General features: G+C 45.0%; 2 protein-coding genes across 8 annotated transcripts in view; one reads left to right on the top strand and one right to left on the bottom strand.

The window, feature by feature from the left end:
* Window positions 1–9,789, top strand: part of COL8A1 (collagen type VIII alpha 1 chain) — an 88,859-nt gene extending 79,070 nt beyond the window's left edge. The window contains exons 4-5 of the mRNA XM_084224121.1: window positions 4,108–4,423; window positions 6,186–9,789. Of these exons, the coding sequence (XP_084080247.1) occupies window positions 4,111–4,423; window positions 6,186–8,092 (2,220 nt within the window). The 5' untranslated portion in view covers window positions 4,108–4,110 and the 3' untranslated portion in view covers window positions 8,093–9,789. The remainder of the gene's footprint in view (window positions 1–4,107; window positions 4,424–6,185) is intronic.
* A 969-nt stretch (window positions 9,790–10,758) lies between these two features.
* ST3GAL6 (ST3 beta-galactoside alpha-2,3-sialyltransferase 6) overlaps window positions 10,759–18,155 on the bottom strand; it is a 43,144-nt gene continuing 35,747 nt past the window's right edge. For all 7 annotated transcript variants that reach the window (XM_084201369.1, XM_084201370.1, XM_084201373.1 and 4 more), the window contains 2 exons: window positions 17,153–17,305; window positions 10,759–15,451 (listed from right to left, as the gene is read on the bottom strand). In XM_084201369.1, coding sequence (XP_084057495.1) covers window positions 15,371–15,451; window positions 17,153–17,305 — 234 coding nt within the window. In that variant the 3' untranslated portion in view covers window positions 10,759–15,370. The remainder of the gene's footprint in view (window positions 15,452–17,152; window positions 17,306–18,155) is intronic.

Raw genomic sequence — 18,155 nt, 5'->3', positions numbered from 1 at the left:
TGTCTTTTCAGGGATTCTCTCCCACCCACAGAGCCAACCAGATGCCTTCACACACAAGCAACCGAACACTGTGGTTTAGGATAATGTTCCTTCACCCTCAAGTGTCTTGTCCCACCCTAGGTAAAGCAAAATGTTTGTTGTGGCTTAATGTGAATGGTGCAAAATGACATGTCACATTGTGGGAAAGCTCAGTGGCTCCTCTCCTCCATCTTCCTTCCAACATCCAAAGTTACAGTAAAACTTTGCTTTCTCCAAGCCCTTGGCTTCTCTAAAGATGTAGTCATGCACTTATTAATCTGCCACAAATACACAGACACATTCCTATTGCTTTCTGACAAAAACCCTGGAAAATCCCAATCCAAAGCTAAATTATTGCTCCACCAACAGTCACCTTGGAAAGCATGTCAGATTGCATTACATGAATGCATTTGGAGGTGATCCCTAAATTGCTGGGATTTGGGTGAATGGGGTAGGAAGTCTTACACTTTGGCTGCATCTTCAAAACAGGTTTTTCTCCTTCTCACTCTCCTTGATTTGTGTCGTCGCCAGGAAAACATCTCCTTTTGCTGTTCAGAAACTCTGGAGGACCTTTCAAACATTTAGGATCTATAGGCTTCTTTTGAAAACCAAGAGCAAGATTTTCAGTAGCTTTTAGGCATTTTAAGATGCCATAGTGAATGGGTTTCACTAGGAAACTAGTGAGGTCTTCATACTAGAGCTGTGCACCCAGGCATTCAGAAACAAACTGCATGGCAGAAAAAACACACCTTCAACTTCTCTCAGTGAATAAATAACCTTTTAGAGAAGCCAAGTAGGATGAGAGGCAATGAGCAGAAACTCTGAAGGACTATCCCTGGCATCTCTCATGCTTCTGAGCAGGCTTTCCCTGTAGTGATATTTGACAGCAATAATCCAGCAGCAGCACATATGGCTCTACCACATCTCTCATCAAGACTAATTTTGTCTGATCTCTCCTTCCTTTGGGAGCAGGGGGACACAATCTGGACAGACAGTACTAAACACAGGCTGTGTCTGCAGTACCTGTGGCAGACTCCAAGCCCCAGACAGCTTACGAGGCCACAGGGGAGGCTCTGACCTCCTCCCACAAAGATGTCAGCCAAGTCCCATCTAGCCCAAGGTTGTTCAGTAAATAAACTCCCACCTTCCACCTCAGCTAGTCACAGCCACTAGCCCAAGCCAAAATCAATAGATGAGAAGCAATCTGTCATTTCCAGGCCACACTGGTTGGGTTATGGATGAGTCAAAAAACACTACAGGAAACACAGATGTGGTGAGATCATCTCCTTCTCTGGAGCCTTCCTATCTCTACAAGTCTTGCCTGATCTCCCTCAAAATTTCCATGTGCATACAGAAAACCATCTCATGTACCTCATGCCTGTTCCAGAGCAGGTGTACTGCGCGATGCTTGGCAGGGCCAGGCCAGCCTGGCACAAGCAGCAGGAGGACAAGTTCACCCTGAGCTGCAGGCAGGCTGGTGTCTCCTGTAGGAAAGTTTTTTCAATTATTTCAAATGCCTCCCACTCGCACACAAAGTCCATGTTTTGTAATAAAAACAAGAAGAAAATCTCATCCAAAGGAATTTTACCTATTTCCCCTTCTACTTATTCCGCTGAAGTTATCTTTTTTAAACAAACAACCCTCCCCAAAACTGGCCACCAGAACAACAAAGTAGCCAAGATGCTAAATTAATAACCTCATTCTTCAAAATCCACCTTGCCCTTCATACTAACAGGTTTCAAAGCCAGTCCTATATCATCCAGTATCTCATAATTTTTTTAAAGGTTTCACTGAATTTCTCCCTTCATACAGATAATGTTTTTCCTTTGAGAGAGAGGCAGATAATAGTGCAAACTATCCAGTAACTAGGATTTTCCCTGCAAACTTGAGTAGGCATTACCATACTCAGCTACAGGGAGGCAAAAGTGTTGCAAGTTACTCCTGTACAGGAAGGAGAAGGAAGGCCAAGAAAGACAAGGGGGGACATATTCCTGCCTCCCCCATCCCCCCTTGCCCCCCCACAAAAAACCCCAAAAGTTTGCTAAGGGTCCCTGTGCCCAGATGAAGCTGCAGTGGGTTAGTTCAGTCACTCCATCCCAGCCAAGCCACAATAACTGATCATGCACAGGCTGTCCTCTCACTCCAAAGCTCACCAGTGAGCTTTAATCAGAAATATCACATCCCAAGGCCCTAATCCTTTAGCTCACAGCAGCACAGCCAGCTGTGGGCTAAAAGCCACATTAAACTCACTGGAGGAGAAGCATTTGCTGAAATGCTTTGTTGAACAAGAATGAGCAACTGTGCTTGGGCTTTAGCTACCATTACAAACTCCTGTACATCTTGGCTCTGGCTTTCTTTGCCACATGGCAGCTGGTTAGTCCAAGAATTCCTGAGAAGGAAAGTCATTGTAGAAACTCAGCTGTGCAACATATGCTCCATCTAGTGTTTATTCGTAGTATTTAATTTTTTTTAAAGGTTTGGTTTGCTGTTAACACATATTACCATCTTTTCTATAGTTCATATGTCTATACGTGATCACTGTTGAAAATAACCTTCTGCTTATTTCAACTACACCATTTTGATCTAGCCTCCAATTACACCTTCAGTAATGATTATACACCGATTTCTATTTAGAGATTAAATCTCGTAGAGCAAAATGAAGGGAAAATGTTTTAGAAGAGCAGCAAGGGTTTTCCTCAGGTGCTTTGCTAACACCAAGTGAATGGAAAACATCAGGCAGGAGAAAAACATAAAACCTAGAGGGCACACAGAGGAAAGTTTCTCCCCATAAATGATACTTCCCAGACATGAGGGCACAGTGCTGAGCCCTTTTGCCATAGACTGAGCTACTTTTTTTATCCTCTATGTTGAGCCAGGCTGATGGGGAAGGACAGAAAAATAAGCAGGTGACACAAAACCACTGCTGCCTCTTCAGGCTACCCTCATCACACCAGAGCACAGCAGCTGCTGGGAGCAAGTCCGGACAAGTAGTTTGGCAAAGCTCTGGAGCACAATGACCTGGAAATGCACCCAGGTTGGGTGCAAGGCATTTTTACATGTTAGAAAAAGGGACAGTGGCAACAGCCATCAGGCTTGGCAGCTGCCATGTGTATTTGGAAAGGGCAGGACTTGCATACCAGATTTGGCTGTGGGCCAAAATATTCCAACACACAAGAGTCTCCCTTTACCACATGCTGTCCCCTAATTTGCATTACTTGAGGGAGTTCTTGGTTCCTAATTTGCTGTTCAGCTGATGGCAATGCCCTTAACTGCAAAAAGAAAAGCCAACAACAGGTGGGACAAGAAGTCCCAAGCTAACGTTTTAATAAAGAAGTAAAAGAAAGAAAGCCCAATCCCATTCGGTTGTGTTAGCAGGACTGGTGAGGTGCTGGGATGGGCTACCGTGCAATGGGCCAGGATCTGCAGCGGGGAAGACCTTCAGAAAACAGCTGAACATTCCTAGAGGAAGGCTTGGGTTGGCTGATCCTACCTGGAGTGGTGGCAGCCTAACCAGGCCCACTTTTTCTGGGAGGAGGCCAAGAAGATCCCAGCCCAGCTAAGAGGAGAGCTGGCATGGAGCTGTGATAGAAACAGACAGTCCTTGGACACTGCAGCCACAGGGTACAATCCCAGGCACAGATTTAAGCTCCGAAACAGAGATTTCATTGCTGTGGAAAGCAGAAGGGCAACTGACAATACAGCTTCCTTGGGCAGAACACATTTAGGAGATCCCCACATCCCCTGCCTGCTCTTCCCGCGTGCCACAGCTTGCAGCAGAACTCCCCAGAGCTCAGGTGAGAAGGCAGCAAACTGGGAGCAGGCCCCTGTGTGGACTAACCACAGAGGGCTCCTCTGGGGCAGCAAAAACTAAATACATAGAAGGGCATTTGCTGTAATAGCACTGCTTGAGTAGACCCTCAAATAAATCAGATACAGGCCTGCTGCCTCCAGAGCAGCACACAAACCAGGGCCACTTTGCAGAGATTCAGTTCCAGTTTGCTGCAGAAAATGAGAACAGCTTGCCCTAATGAGGAATGCACAACATGAAAAAACATCTTCCAACTGTGTGTTTTGTGGTGCTTTTCACAGGTGATGGTCATGCTGCTCTTTCCCATGCAGCTGCTGGCAGTGACTGTCGCTATTTACCTAGAGCTGGTGAGGTCTGCTCAAGGTGGTGCCTACTATGGGATCAAGCAGCTGCCACCTCAGGTGCCCCAGTACCAACCCCTTGGACAACAAGTACCTCACATGCCGCTGGGCAAAGAAAGCATCCCGATGCAGCACCTGGGCAAGGAGGTGCCCCGCATGCCCTACGGGAAGGAGTACCCCCATCTGCCCCAGTACAGGAAGGAGGTCCCGCAGATGCCCATGCTTGGCAAGGATATGGCTCCCAAGAAAGAGAAAGGTAGGTCAGCATGTCCGTCTCCGCTCCTACACGGTCCCATCTAGCGTGCCAGAGCACTGTTTGCCATGGGGAAATTGAACATTGGAGCAGGCTGCTGCTGCAGGCTGGGCACAGCACTCTTGTGCCCAAAGGGCTGGCCAGGCTCATACCTGGCCACAGGTGGACAAAACAGGTTCATGGGAGCTGTGGGACAGCTCAGGGTCACCAGCACAAGACCACAGTCATCCTCTGGGCTGCAGCACAGCCTCTGAGCAGGCCTACCTGCAATGAGCCTCCAACATACAGGTTTGCTCAGGTGCTGTTCAACTCTAGGAAAAACCTTGTTGTTCCACCTGTTTGTAGGAGACCCTCTGATGGGGTTTCAAATGATGGCCCAGAGTCCTGTCTGGATCTGCTCCCACTCTCACTGGAACAAGCAGACATATGCGCTAAGAGCCCCAAGGTTTAAATTTATGGGAGCATCACCGTTTTGTCTGTCCAGAACCTATGATTTTGCGGTTTGCGGATAAAAACATACAGTTGCTCTACAGACTCTGGAGTCATCTTTCTGTAGGTTATTTATGGGTGTAACAGAGGCATTGAAAGTACAGAGGATTAATGCACAAGTCTGCACGTACAAGCAATTTCCCTATTCAGTAAAGGAAGTTTGAATAGTATTAAGGTATTTAAGAAAACAAAACAAAAAAAAAAGTCCAAAATACAAAGGGTGACCAGGAACACCCAGTATCATAAAATCCTTGTGAGGACCACCAGGATCTGTGCAACTGCAGACAAACTGGGTAATTTTGTCTTACTGAGGCCCCAGCTAACCACAGCTTCCACTGACTTCAGAGGGAAATGGAAGATTTCAGGGCCTATTTTTGGAGTGTCTGAACAAGCACCATTGGCTGTAGTAAAATCAACCTACCTCATGAGCAAAGATTTTTGATGTGCATAAAACATAACAGATGCAGAGAGGGAAGGTTTCTGCCTCCCATAAAACAGAGGTCTGTCCTCAAACCTCATCTCTTGTCCTTCCCCAAATCTCTCACTTCTTTACACATTTTAGAGCCAGAAAGAGTTTCCATTAACCCAAAAAGCAGCAGCTTGAAAAGCAACCAACCCCAGCAGCAACTTCCCCACCCTGACCTGCAATGATAAGTGGTTACATACACAAAATGTGGGTTTCAACAATAAAAACCTTTTGCAAAGTGTTTAGAAGAGCCATAACTAGACATGGCTATACCAGAAGAGCAATACTGATTAAGGCTGCAGGTTTCCAGTAACCCTCTAATGGGAACCAAAGCCTTGGGGAAAATACCCCACGTATAAACATTTTACTAATACAATCTTATTTAATTGATCTTGCTTATTTACGCCCCTCCAGAAAAAGCACTTTTATGCCAGGATTCCTCCCATAGCACAAGAGCGCAGAGTTTCCTTCAAAAACTCTTAAAGGCAGACTGATCTACCGCAACGTGGGACAAAATGCAGATTTTTGCTGTTTAAGATTGTATAGGCAGAAACACCACCAAAGCACAAATGGCTTTTACATATGATGCACAGTAATTACTTTGTGGTAACAGAAGTATGCATGGAAGTTTGGAGTATGAAAAACAGTAACATCCTCTTAATTCTCAACATCTCGCTAGCTGTCTCTGTCTACCACAAAACCACAAGGCATCATTAAAACCATATTCAACTAAAAACTGCCTGTTTTTTGAAGGATGTGACTGCATTCACCTTTTATCTCTCTCTTTCTCCTTTCTTCTTTTCTTCCCAGAAATTCCCATGCGCAGTCTGAGGGGTGAGCAAGGTCCCCCGGGTGAGCCTGGACCAAGAGGGCCACCAGGGCCACCAGGATTACCAGGTCATGGTGTCCCAGGAGCCAAAGGAAAACCAGGCCCGCAAGGATACCCAGGAATTGGAAAGCCGGGTTTGCCAGGGATGCCAGGAAAACCAGGGGTCATGGGGCCCCCAGGGCCAAGAGGGGAGATGGGGCCGAAGGGGGAGATTGGGCCCATGGGGATTCCCGGACCACAAGGACCACCAGGGCCTCATGGGCTTCCTGGCATAGGGAAGGCAGGTGCTCCGGGACTGCAGGGGCAACCAGGGCCAAAGGGTGAGCCTGGGATGAAGGGGCCACCAGGAATCCCTGGGATCCCAGGGCCAAAAGGGGAGAAAGGGGTTGGGATCCCAGGTTTGCCAGGTCTGAAGGGTCCACCTGGGCTGCCTGGTCCCCCCGGCCCCGTAGGACTGCCAGGGGTTGGCAAACCTGGCATGGTTGGCTTCCCTGGCCCACAGGGACCCCTGGGCAAACCCGGACCCCCAGGAGAGTTGGGGCTGCAGGGGCCTCCAGGGGCCCCCGGCATCCAAGGCCCTCCTGGCCCACCTGGTATTGGAAAACCAGGCCAGGATGGCATGCCCGGCCAGCCCGGCTTCCCGGGTGGCAAAGGGGAGCAGGGATTGCCAGGCCTGCCAGGGCCTCCCGGCCTCCCTGGGGTTGGGAAGCCGGGCTTCCCCGGGCCCAAAGGGGAGCGAGGCGTGGGTGGTATGCCTGGGCCCCTGGGGCCGAAAGGGGAGAAGGGGCACGCAGGGCCACCCGGCATGGGAGGGCCACCAGGGGAGCCTGGCCAGCCAGGACTGCCGGGCATCATGGGCCCCCCAGGGGCTGCCGGCTTCCCAGGACCTAAAGGGGAGGGGGGTGCCGCAGGGCCACCAGGACCAGTCGGCCCCAAAGGGGAACCCGGCCTGCAGGGTTTTCCAGGAAAGCCAGGCTTTCCTGGGGAAGTGGGTGGCCCTGGGCTGCGGGGGCTGCCAGGCCCCACGGGACCCAAGGGGGAAGCCGGACACAAAGGCTTGCCGGGGCTGCCGGGTGTCCCTGGCCTTGTGGGGCCAAAGGGTGAGCCTGGGCTCCCCGGAGCCCAGGGGCTTCAGGGCCCCTTGGGCATCCCGGGCATTGCGGGTCCCAGTGGTCCCATCGGCCCCCCTGGGCTGCCAGGGGCGAAGGGTGAGCCAGGCATGCCCGGCCCCCCTGGCTTCCCTGGGGTAGGCAAACCTGGTGCTGTGGGGCTGCAGGGACCCCCGGGAAAGCCTGGGGCGCTCGGTCCTCCTGGCCAGCCAGGTCTCCAGGGGCCACCGGGCCCCCCTGGGCCGCCAGGTCCCCCAGTCATCATCCCACCCACTCCACCAGCCGTGGGACAGTACCTGCCTGAGGCGGGACCAGGGATAGATGGCTTGAAGTCCCCCTACGGCTACAAGGGCAAGAAAGACAAGGCTGGTGGCATTGTCTACGAGATGCCTGCATTCACGGCAGAGCTCCTCACACCCTTCCCCCGCGTCGGGGTGCCCGTGAAGTTCGACAAGCTCCTGTACAATGGCCGGCAGAACTACAACCCCCAGACAGGGATCTTCACATGTGAGATCCCTGGTGTCTACTATTTTGCCTACCATGTCCACTGTAAAGGTGCCAACGTGTGGGTGGCGCTGTACAAGAACAACGAGCCACTCATGTATACCTACGACGAGTACAAGAAAGGCTTCCTGGACCAGGCTTCAGGCAGCGCTGTGGTGCAGCTGATGCACGGAGACAAGATTTACGTTCAGATGCCATCCGAGCAGGCAGCAGGACTCTATGCTGGGCAGTACGTTCATTCATCTTTTTCAGGATATTTATTGTATCCCATGTAAAACAAAACAGACATGCACACAACACACACACAAAATCAAAACTTTTCTCCTCTGCTTCTAACTTTAATACAACAAAAGGTGCATTTTATGACTATTTTGGACCATCTTGTACAAGAACAAAAATAATAAATACAAAGTTTAACATTATGCACAGCTAGTTATAAAAAAAAGGTGTGGTGAACATATCTAAATATGTGTATCAGGTTCATAAACAGTTTTTTTTCACCCAAGGGGGACATATTAGCTGTACATTATATATTTCTGCAATGCCATGCTTACTTAATTTCATTCACAGTAATTCAGTACTAAAGTTCAAATCAGTGTATGTCACTCACTCCTGTTGCATTGATCATAGTTATGAGATGAAAAACAGTGACTTAAAGCAGAGTAGGGCAGTCTCTAATTATATTTAAAAACTTGAGAGGCTTGTCTGGGCGGGGGTTTTCTTGGATTTTTTATAGCAGGTCTACCTGACAAGCAAAGGTTCCCTTAGCTGGAGACTTTTATTTCCCTTCCCCTGTAATAAAATAATCCTGCATGTGTGGGTTTTTTCCTGAACGATTTATTTATGATGGAAGAGGAATCCTGATGGCATGACCATTTCCCCTGAGCCTTCTCCAGCAGTCACTGGACCTAAAATGTCACCAGTGCCTCCAGCAGGCACTGATTTCACCTCCAAATGCCACAGCACTTAAAACGTCTCCGTTCTCTACTCACACAGCTCAAGTAGATGAGGCAAATCTCCCTCATTTACTTGTGCCACGTCACTGAGACATTTTGGCCAACACATGGCAATACTGCAGGGTGGCATAAATTTGCTTGGATTTCTGTGCTTGTAACCAAGAACCCATTTAGCTCGTCAGAACAAACACCTATTCTGCCACTCAGCAACAGCTGAATCAGTTTGCTCTTCACTGACTAGGCAAAGTGGAATTAGCTTTGTTTGCTTAGCTGATTTGTTGCTTGAGATCAACCAATACCCTTACTGGCAATACTGATCACGCAAATTTATCCAAGAACTTGGTTCTATCTAAAAACTGATTTCCAATTCTTATTTATACGTTACCAGTTGTCAAGGAGAACTGCAGGCCTCAATACTTTTCTGTACTTGAGGACAGCGACTTCTGTGCACGAAGTCTCTGTCTGCTCATCAATGGTGCTAATCTCACCTCAACAAGTGTCCTGTTTCCAAAGGGCCGTGGACCTTGCTGTGGTTCCCTGTACAGTGCTGCACATCACACACGGCTGCGCTAGTTCAAGGAGTTAAGTGCTCATCACTTCTTCAATGTCTTTAGCTACCGCTACTGCTTTTGATTCAAAAATGAAATAGATTTTTTCATGCAGAACTAAGATTGGATTTAACTGGCATGACCATTATTTAAATGCAGAGTTTAATGCAGTCTAACATTGACTAAGGACTCCAGTGATATAATGCGGTGCTTTATCTCAGAAATTTTATGGAATGGTGGCAGGAATGGACGAACAGTTTACCAGACACTGGTGACTTCAGTATGTTCCCAGAATATATGAGATATGTCAAAAGCAAATAATTTTGTATTTAAAATTTTTGTACTGATTTGAAAGAAATATCTTATTAAATATCTTTAAAAATAAAACCAAAAACCAATTCTGTCTTCATTCAGAATTATCAAAAGGAACATTCATCCTGCTGAATTCATTTATCAGACCACAAGGGCTCTCTGAAACCACTGACAGCCTCATACTGGGGGAAAAAAATTAAGAGATACACCCTTTTCTCTAGTTCCCATCTCCTGGTAAAGCATGCTCTAAGCCAGAGAAGGAACACATCCCATTTGGTGGGAGGGCACAGCAGGGTCTGGGGAGTCCACAAAGAGGGAGGGGCTCCCTCAGGCAGTCCCTGGGGACAGATACTGCTCAGCATGAGCCAACATGGGAGGGAAGCTGAAGAAAGCAGAGGGGCAGCCAGGGAATCAGCCACAGAGGCTGCTGCTAAGGGCTTGTGTTGCCTGAAAAGACAGAACTGGCAGCCCAGGATGAGAGGTACTGGCTCTCCTGATGTGGCTTCCCCACCTCACCTCAAAGACAAACATTTCGTCTAAGCTGGTGAACTCCTGAACTGTCCATACTGAAAGCAATGCACTGAATACCTACTGTGCCAGAGAATTGTTATCCAAATCTCCCTTGGACTCCCTGAAGCCCTCAGCATCTCATTTTTACTGCACAAAGGAAAAACAAATAATTAGTGAAGTACTGCACTCAGCATCTCTCACTTTCTATGTAAAGCCATTTTCACTTTCTGAAATTTTTTATCACACACCATCTTCGTTCTGCATCTCTTATTTTAGCAATCCCCTGCCAGCCCACAGTAAGACAAACAAGATTCAAAATAAAATGAAAAATTCAAATCACAAGGATGCTGCTCTTGATCTTACCCACAAAAAAACATGTCTCAGCTATGGTTGTACTCAGCTTGGAGTTCGATCTCTAGCCACAGTACAACTGCTCACCTAGGTTCAAAAACTTTCAGCTGTTTGCTCTATAGAGCACTGAAGTTTGTTCCAAAACTTGAAACCGTATCTGACAACACCAAATACTTGACACACCAATAATAACAGCCCTGGGCATACCCACACATCCACACTCACACGCAGAGCGCCAGCCTTGCAAAAATAGGTCTGAGGGCACTGTCTTTAACAGTTTATTCACAGGAAAATAATCTCCTTCCATATGTAGCATTCAAAATTTCACTTGAAACAACTCTAAGAATTCTTCAAAATACAGGTAGCACTTCAAAGGCATATAAAACTTAAGACAAATGGCAAGTAAAATAAGTATTACCCAATACCAAAAACATATGCTGAGCTTTGTATGTTCTTAAAAATCAGAGTCCACTTAAAAGTGAAGGTATTTATACTCTCCCCCAGAGCATTGCTAAAAATGAAAGCATGGCATTGGTAACAAGAAGTACCACATGCTAATTAAACGCCAAAGTTGTGATTCTGTATTATCACCTATATAGTCACTGGAAATATCTGGAATATGTTTATGAACATCTTTTAGGCACTTTCAGATTCGTATTTAGTGCAATGGCCTGTGACTTACCTTAATTATTACAGCAGAGGAAATAATAGTTTCCCAACAAACAAACATCCTGAAAGTCTGAGCCAAACAGAGCTTTGACACAAACATGTGTCATCCTGCCTGTTCTGTGCATAGTTTGGTATTTTAGAGCTGTGACTATCTGACAGTGCAGCATTTTGAGAGGGGTAGCAGATAAAATGCAGAAGCACCTTTGCTGTAAATTCAGCAAGCTGCCAGAGAACAGGAACAGAATAAGAAGGGAGGAGAACATCTGACTTCAGATTGAAAAATGATGCGAGACACTGGAGACCTACACAGTTACACCATTATCAGACACAGAAATAAAGCTGGCAGCACCCTGGGATTCAAAACTGGCAGCTTCACTCCTGATATGATTTTATAAAAATGGATAGCTTTTAAAAGCAAGTTTCAGTGCAGATTTCATTTTCAGAAATGGCAAAAAGGTAAAAGAAGTCTTAATAGCAGCTCAGGCTCAGAAACTATCTAAATATTTGGTGCTAGCATTATTGTTTTATTCTAAAAGCCCTACGTTAAGTCTTTGGTACTGCAAAACACCTGTGAAAATGTGTGCCTAGACAGAAGAGACACTAATCTGTGATCACTGCTGAGAAACACACTATATATGGGTGTTCCTGCCTGAATGAAGTTCAAAGCAAGACCTGCCCTCGAGGCAGAGCAGCAGGAATGCTGTACGTGAAGCAGGTGCTGGAACAGGGCTGGTGTACATAGGATCCTACAAAACATCTTGTGGGAAGAAAAATTCATGACTTGGCTCACTGCTTATTATAGAGGAGAAAAGCTACTGGCCTGCAAGCTGGGCTTTCAAAAAAAAAAAAAAGAAAACAAAAAACCCAAACAAACAAAAAACCCAACAACAACAACAACAAAAAAAAAAAAAAAACCCACAAAAACAAAAAAAAACCCACCACAAATGCCCCATAGTTTATCAGCAGCATCAGCTCTTGGCTTGATCCTGAGGGAACAGTTTCATTCAAAATGTTACCCAGTCACCCACAGACAGTAACTCTGGTGGACTCAACACCCTTGGCAGGAGCAGAGAAGTGGGAGAAAAATATCCCTGCAAATACTGCTTAATTTGAAAAACAAGTCAGCCATACCATGGGATGGCTTATTAGGATATGAAAAGAAACAGCTGATATGGATAAATGATTATAGAGAACATATTAAATTCATTGAGAACACCAAACATTACTTTTAAAAAATATTTTAGGGAGATCAAAAAGCTGATGTGGCAAAAGTGAAGAAGACTAATGGGATTTTTTTTTTAAGTACAAAGAGTTTGGGAGACACCATTTGTTTGCCACGAGGCTTCTATTTTTTTCCAATTATTTTGTTTGATCTGCTACAGCTAGAATCCAAATCCCATCCTCCCAAAAAAAGCAGAAAACCTACTAGAAAAATTGGAGAAGGAATCAGTTTAGATTAGTGGGAAGAGTATCTCTGGAGATGAAATAAAGCAGAGAAAATAACCACATCTTCAAAAGCAGAGCTTCCTACCCACTTCCTGGAACTGGAGACAGGGGTGGAGAAGTGGAGGGATGCAGTCTGCACCATCACAAGAACTCTCCTCACAGTGTCTGGAACATATTCAACAGCTCTCCTGGAAAAAATTCCTCCTGCACAGCATCCTTCAAGACATTACATGGACACAGCTGGACCATGTCAACAGCCACTGAGAGCAGGGGGCCCCAGCTCTGGAAGCAACCACAGGTTTTGAGGGTGAATGGGTAGACCCCCACTTCTGCGCTTGGCTCTCAACACAGTCTAAAATCTACCAGGGGCTCCTCTGCAACAACAGCTTGGAGAACACTGCTATGTCTGCAAAAAGCCTTGCCACAGCAGCTTTTGCAGTGCAATTACTATTGTCAGGAGTTCAAATCACTGTAGGTCTGGGGCTGCAGAATCACATACAAACCTTTTTAATTAACTGAAATAACCAGGAGAAATAAATGCTGGTAGAGACACAAAGACAATAATGTCACCATTTTCTTAAGTGAAACCCCACCTGTTTGTATTGAGATTTTCAAGCAAAAATCTCTCCAAAGTCTCAGGAAAAAATAAAGGAAATACAAAAAATTAAGAGCCCTTCAGCCTCCATTTCTACTACCAGTGTCACCTATTCTAACACCTGGGGACATGCTCCCCTCTCCTCCACACCCCCACGTGCCACCCTGCACACAGCTGGAGTGCAGCTGCAGCCAAGCCACATGCAGCAGAAAAGACACCATGGCACACCCTGTCCCTTGCTGGGACACACCTGCATCCTTCCCCAGCCCATGCCACAGATTTTTCTGACATCTGAAGTTATTTCAGGTATGTCCAGCTTGCTTGAAACAGACCAAAGCTCAGGAATCACTGGGTGAAAACACAGGCCTCCTTCCCTTCAGCTGGGGCACCTCTCCAGACCACATTGCCCTCCCCCCTAATTCCCAAATGGCCCCTCCTCTACAGAGCTGCAGCAAAATAAATTGTGTTCAGCACACTTGCAATCTTCACCTTCTGAAAATAACAAAAACCCTGGTTTATGTTCATATTGTGATTGTTTGCATTACTCCTAAGTATCCTCTCTATATAATTTTATTGAAAAACAACAACGGTATTCCTACCAACTTCAAAGACTTTTTAAAGTGGACTTATCTGTGCTTTCTTCAGGGTTGATTGGTAAGGATAACCACAAAATCTTCCAGAAATTCTGCCATAATTAAAATAAAAATTTTATATAGATGTCCTGTGAGAGAACTGAAACTGCATATCGTTGTTCTTTGACGCTTGGGACTGCAAGCATCAGGCAGTATTTTTATGTATTTTTTTTAATGACTGCAAGGATCAGTAAAATGTATTTTTATGTCCAAATTGCTGGTTAGCTCATTACAATGCTTGGCATCAAATCAGTAAGTACAATGGAACTGCATATTGTTGTTCTTTGATGCTGTAAAGTGTGTTCCCAAGCAGATTTCTTTTATTCATAGGCTTGTCAGAGACAAACCAATACAGGAAATATAAACATCCCATTAAATGTTTCAACTAAAATCTTGAGCAAGTTCCCACTGCTAAATGATTTAGTTCATCCACACACTTCAAGCTTAAATATCAACACAGAAGAGGCAAACAGATGCCAAATGATAATTCAGCTGAGGTACATCCTGGATAATCCCTACCACACTCTAATGTCAAAAATGGGAGTATTCCTTGCTTGTATTGATGCATTACAACATCTGAAGAAGGAGATAGTCCTCATTTGGAAAAATCTACCTGTTTTTGAGGACCAAACAAAAAAATGCATGAAATGCTGTCCTGGAGAGCTAGGACTCCAACAAACATTGACTCTAAACTCAGGCATAAACATCTCTGTCCAAGCTTTTTTTTCTATTGTGGTATGGGGGCTGACACACAGGTAGTTCAGACAGCTCTTCAGTCTTCATATTCCCTCTTTTTTAAGTCAAGTCAGCAACTGTAAAATTTACTGGATGCACAGCACAGGGAATATTATTATTCTATAAAATGGGTACAACACAAGCATTATCAACACCAACATCTCCACAAATCGGACCAAGGGTCTTCACCTTTGGCAAAGGCAGACAGAAGCTCAGAGTTGATGGTCAGTACAGAGGCTGTGGCTGCTCGGCTGAAGGTGTACATCCTCTCCTCAGGAGTATGGCAGAACAAAACCTGTACAGTCTGTATGTTCCCCCTTCTCCAAAACACACAGTAATGATTTAGATGCATAGTTTTAAAGCAACTTTCATACAAGAAGACAAATACTCATGACTTTACATCCACCTACTGAATGAACACCAGTCATCTGAGTCTCTTGACAGTGGAACTCTTTTGGAGGACAACATCAGAAACAAAAGTATTCCAGAGAATTAAGCACTTGGAAAGAGTTCTCACTGATAAATAAGTGATGTACATCACATTTTCATATATCCCTGATACTTTCAGTTGAAAGTTTCATGGTTTTCCCACTATTAAATAGCCTCACAGAAATTCAGTTAACTCTGTTTGCAACAGTCCATTACCCTCATTTAAAAGCTTTTGCCTTGATGAGGATTCTGGGCTCCTTTAAACAGTAAACAGTTATGTTGCACTTAAAAAATAAAAATGTCATACAAAAAATAAACATTTTTCAAATCTTGAAAATAGTGATTGTTCTTTGCATTTTCCATTCAGCTTTCACGTCAAATTGATCACAAAGTTCTTGTCTATAAGCTTCTTCAAAAATTTCTGCTCGGCGGTGATGTTGTGGTATTCATTCTAAAGAGATGTGAGGGAATAATAGAATTAATTATAAAATCAAATTATAACCAGTAGCATCACTTGGCTGTTCCTTTTTATTACCTGGGATACTTGAAGATGCTAAGAACAGAAAAGTTCTGGGGAAAAGTCTTCTTAGCAAAGGCTTAGCACAGTTTCCCAAGAAAACAAGATGCTCAAAACTAGATTAGATATTTCCATAAGGACACAACTGAAAAGGATGATCCTTTGGTGATAAGAACAGGTGAAATGTGGTCTCACGGAAATCCTTCCATTATTAACTCTCTCAAATCCTTGCCCTGCTTATTCAGAACAACAGCTGTGTAAGAACATTTACAGCACAAGCAGTAAGAAAACAAGTAATCCTCAAAGCTCAATGCAGGCTCTTGCAAAGCACATCAGGCTCTTGTAGTTGAGATGCATCCTGCCAATTAGGTTCAGCAAGCCCAAAGCAACCCATCTTCTGTGCTGCATCCAGGTTCTCAATACATAGGAGACCACTAAGGTTAGTGGAGGGCAGCACAAGGAAAGTAAATTTACTTAAAGACACTGAATCCTGTAAATTAAAATGAATATAATATGTATACTGCATAAAAGATTATACAGATGTAGTATAATATTTGCAATTTATTGCCACTAAAGAACTAAAAGGAACACTTCTGTTTAATAGTTTGGTTTTGAAATTTTCAAGACTTTAGGAAACTTACAGATGTCTATTCAAGTAATGATCAGCCTTACTCAAACTTAGTATATGTTGCAGAGAAGCACCTGCAGAGAGGAGCCTCCAAAGAAGACAAGTTTAGTGTCAGAGGAAAATTATCTCTGAAAAGTAGGCACCTAGTTTTGAGAACAACACAAAAGGCTCCTATGGCATTGTCTCTACCCTTCCTCTTCAGCAAATGGAAGAGGAGGATAACGGTACCCATATGCTCTGGGCAAATGGCAAAGAAAACTTCACACTGCAGTGAAGGGCTAAGACAGGGCTGCTTGAAATACAGAGATGAAGACAACTGAATACAAGAGCAAGACATAAAAGAAAACAGAGGCATGGCCTTAGCAAAGCAGCAGGGAAGAGAAGACATTCCTAATGTTTTCCAGGCTCCTGCTGCTCCCTCTCCTGCTGGATTGTAGCTTCCACCGCCTAGATGCAGTTCCTTCTCTTCCTACCCTCCTCCAAGAGCTGCTTTTCTTTTCTACTTTGTTTCCAAAATTCAGTTCTTTTCCTGTGCAAGACCTATACAAGTTCATAGGTCTTAACTCCTTCCATTCCCCTTTGCTCTTCTTTCTGCCTTTTAAGGAGCCTGACAGCTATGACATACAGTACAAGTAGGTGCCAAGGAAAAAGACAACTCCAAAAGAAACAACACTGCTCATGTGCTGACAGTGCTAACAAAGATGTCTCTAGGACAAGAGCTGTGCAGCCTAAGGAAAACACCAGCAAAGCTGAACACAACATACAAATGGACATCTCATGTAGACACTGCAGAATATGGTACAGCACAAGGGACACAAAGATCAGTATCTACATTTTTCAGAAACAACAGCAGACAGGAAGAGATTCAAGCAATGTTAACCCACAAGCAGTTGAACCAGGAGAAGGTGGGAGGCCCTTCTGACCTGCAGTCCACACTTCTATCTATACTGAATTGCCTTCCCCAGTTACCAGCTCTATTTCTCTCAGCACAAACAAGTGTTAGTTACCTGCATCATCTGAGACATGGTTTCATTGCCATAGTAGTGCAAAGAGCTATTTCTGTCAGTGAAGTCGTACTTGAAGCCTGCCAGGTGGACTTCATGGCATATGTGAAATGCCAGTGTAATGGCAATTAGCCCCGTTGTTGGATGCTTGGGTTTCTGCAACAAAACACAAAGACAACACACACATACACACCTGGAAGCCTGATGGGAACTGCAAACTTAAGAACAGAGACAAGGGCAATCAGGCAGCCTGGGTCTTCTACAGATGTTTGGTTTTACAGGTTGATCCCCTCCTATCTATAAAGAAATAAGGTGCTGCCCCCACAGGCTTCCCATGACCAGGGTGTCTGTCATGTCAGCCTCACAGGCTTCCCTGGAATTCCTTCGTTTCTAGTGGGGGCTGAGCCCACAGTGTAGCCCTTCCCCCCACAGAGGCATCAGGAAGTCTCCCAATTGCTCTGCTCAGCTACTTTCATAAAACTGGGCAGACTTCACCGCACTGGAAAACAATTTACAACCCCCCCAAATTTGACTGAATTATGAGATGTGTTCAGAAGTTGCCACACGATGAGGACCTAGATGAACAGAACATGGTATGACAAAATTTTCATAGCAACAAACTAAAAAAGCATGAAGGCTATGACTACACAAATTTGACTGAATTTGCATTTCTTCAAAGCAGGGAAATTCCAGAAGAACTTTGCTTTAGACCTTCCCATGCTATCCCCATTAGAAGAAACAAAATTGTAAATAAAATCATTTCTCCCTACAATAAGTTCAGAAGCAAATGCAATGTAAAATGAAGAGCATGTCATAAACAGGTTTTAACTGTGCAAAATTAAGAGTACCTAACCAAAAGGTAGAATTTCTCACAAAAGCACAGAAGAACTCCATGCAACCACCTGCCCTATCTTGTGTTCAGATACATGAGTTCCTTAGTACCAGCTACCAGCAGAGGCTAATATGATCTGGGGAAGTAAATGAGGCATGCTTTTTTAGAGAGAGA

The sequence above is a fragment of the Fringilla coelebs genome (genome assembly GCF_963513975.1).
Source record: "Fringilla coelebs genome assembly, chromosome: 2".
In the NCBI taxonomy this organism is placed as follows: Eukaryota; Metazoa; Chordata; class Aves; order Passeriformes; family Fringillidae; genus Fringilla; species Fringilla coelebs.
Note: the sequence above shows the minus strand (reverse complement) of the source record. Positions and strands in the feature narration are given on the sequence as shown.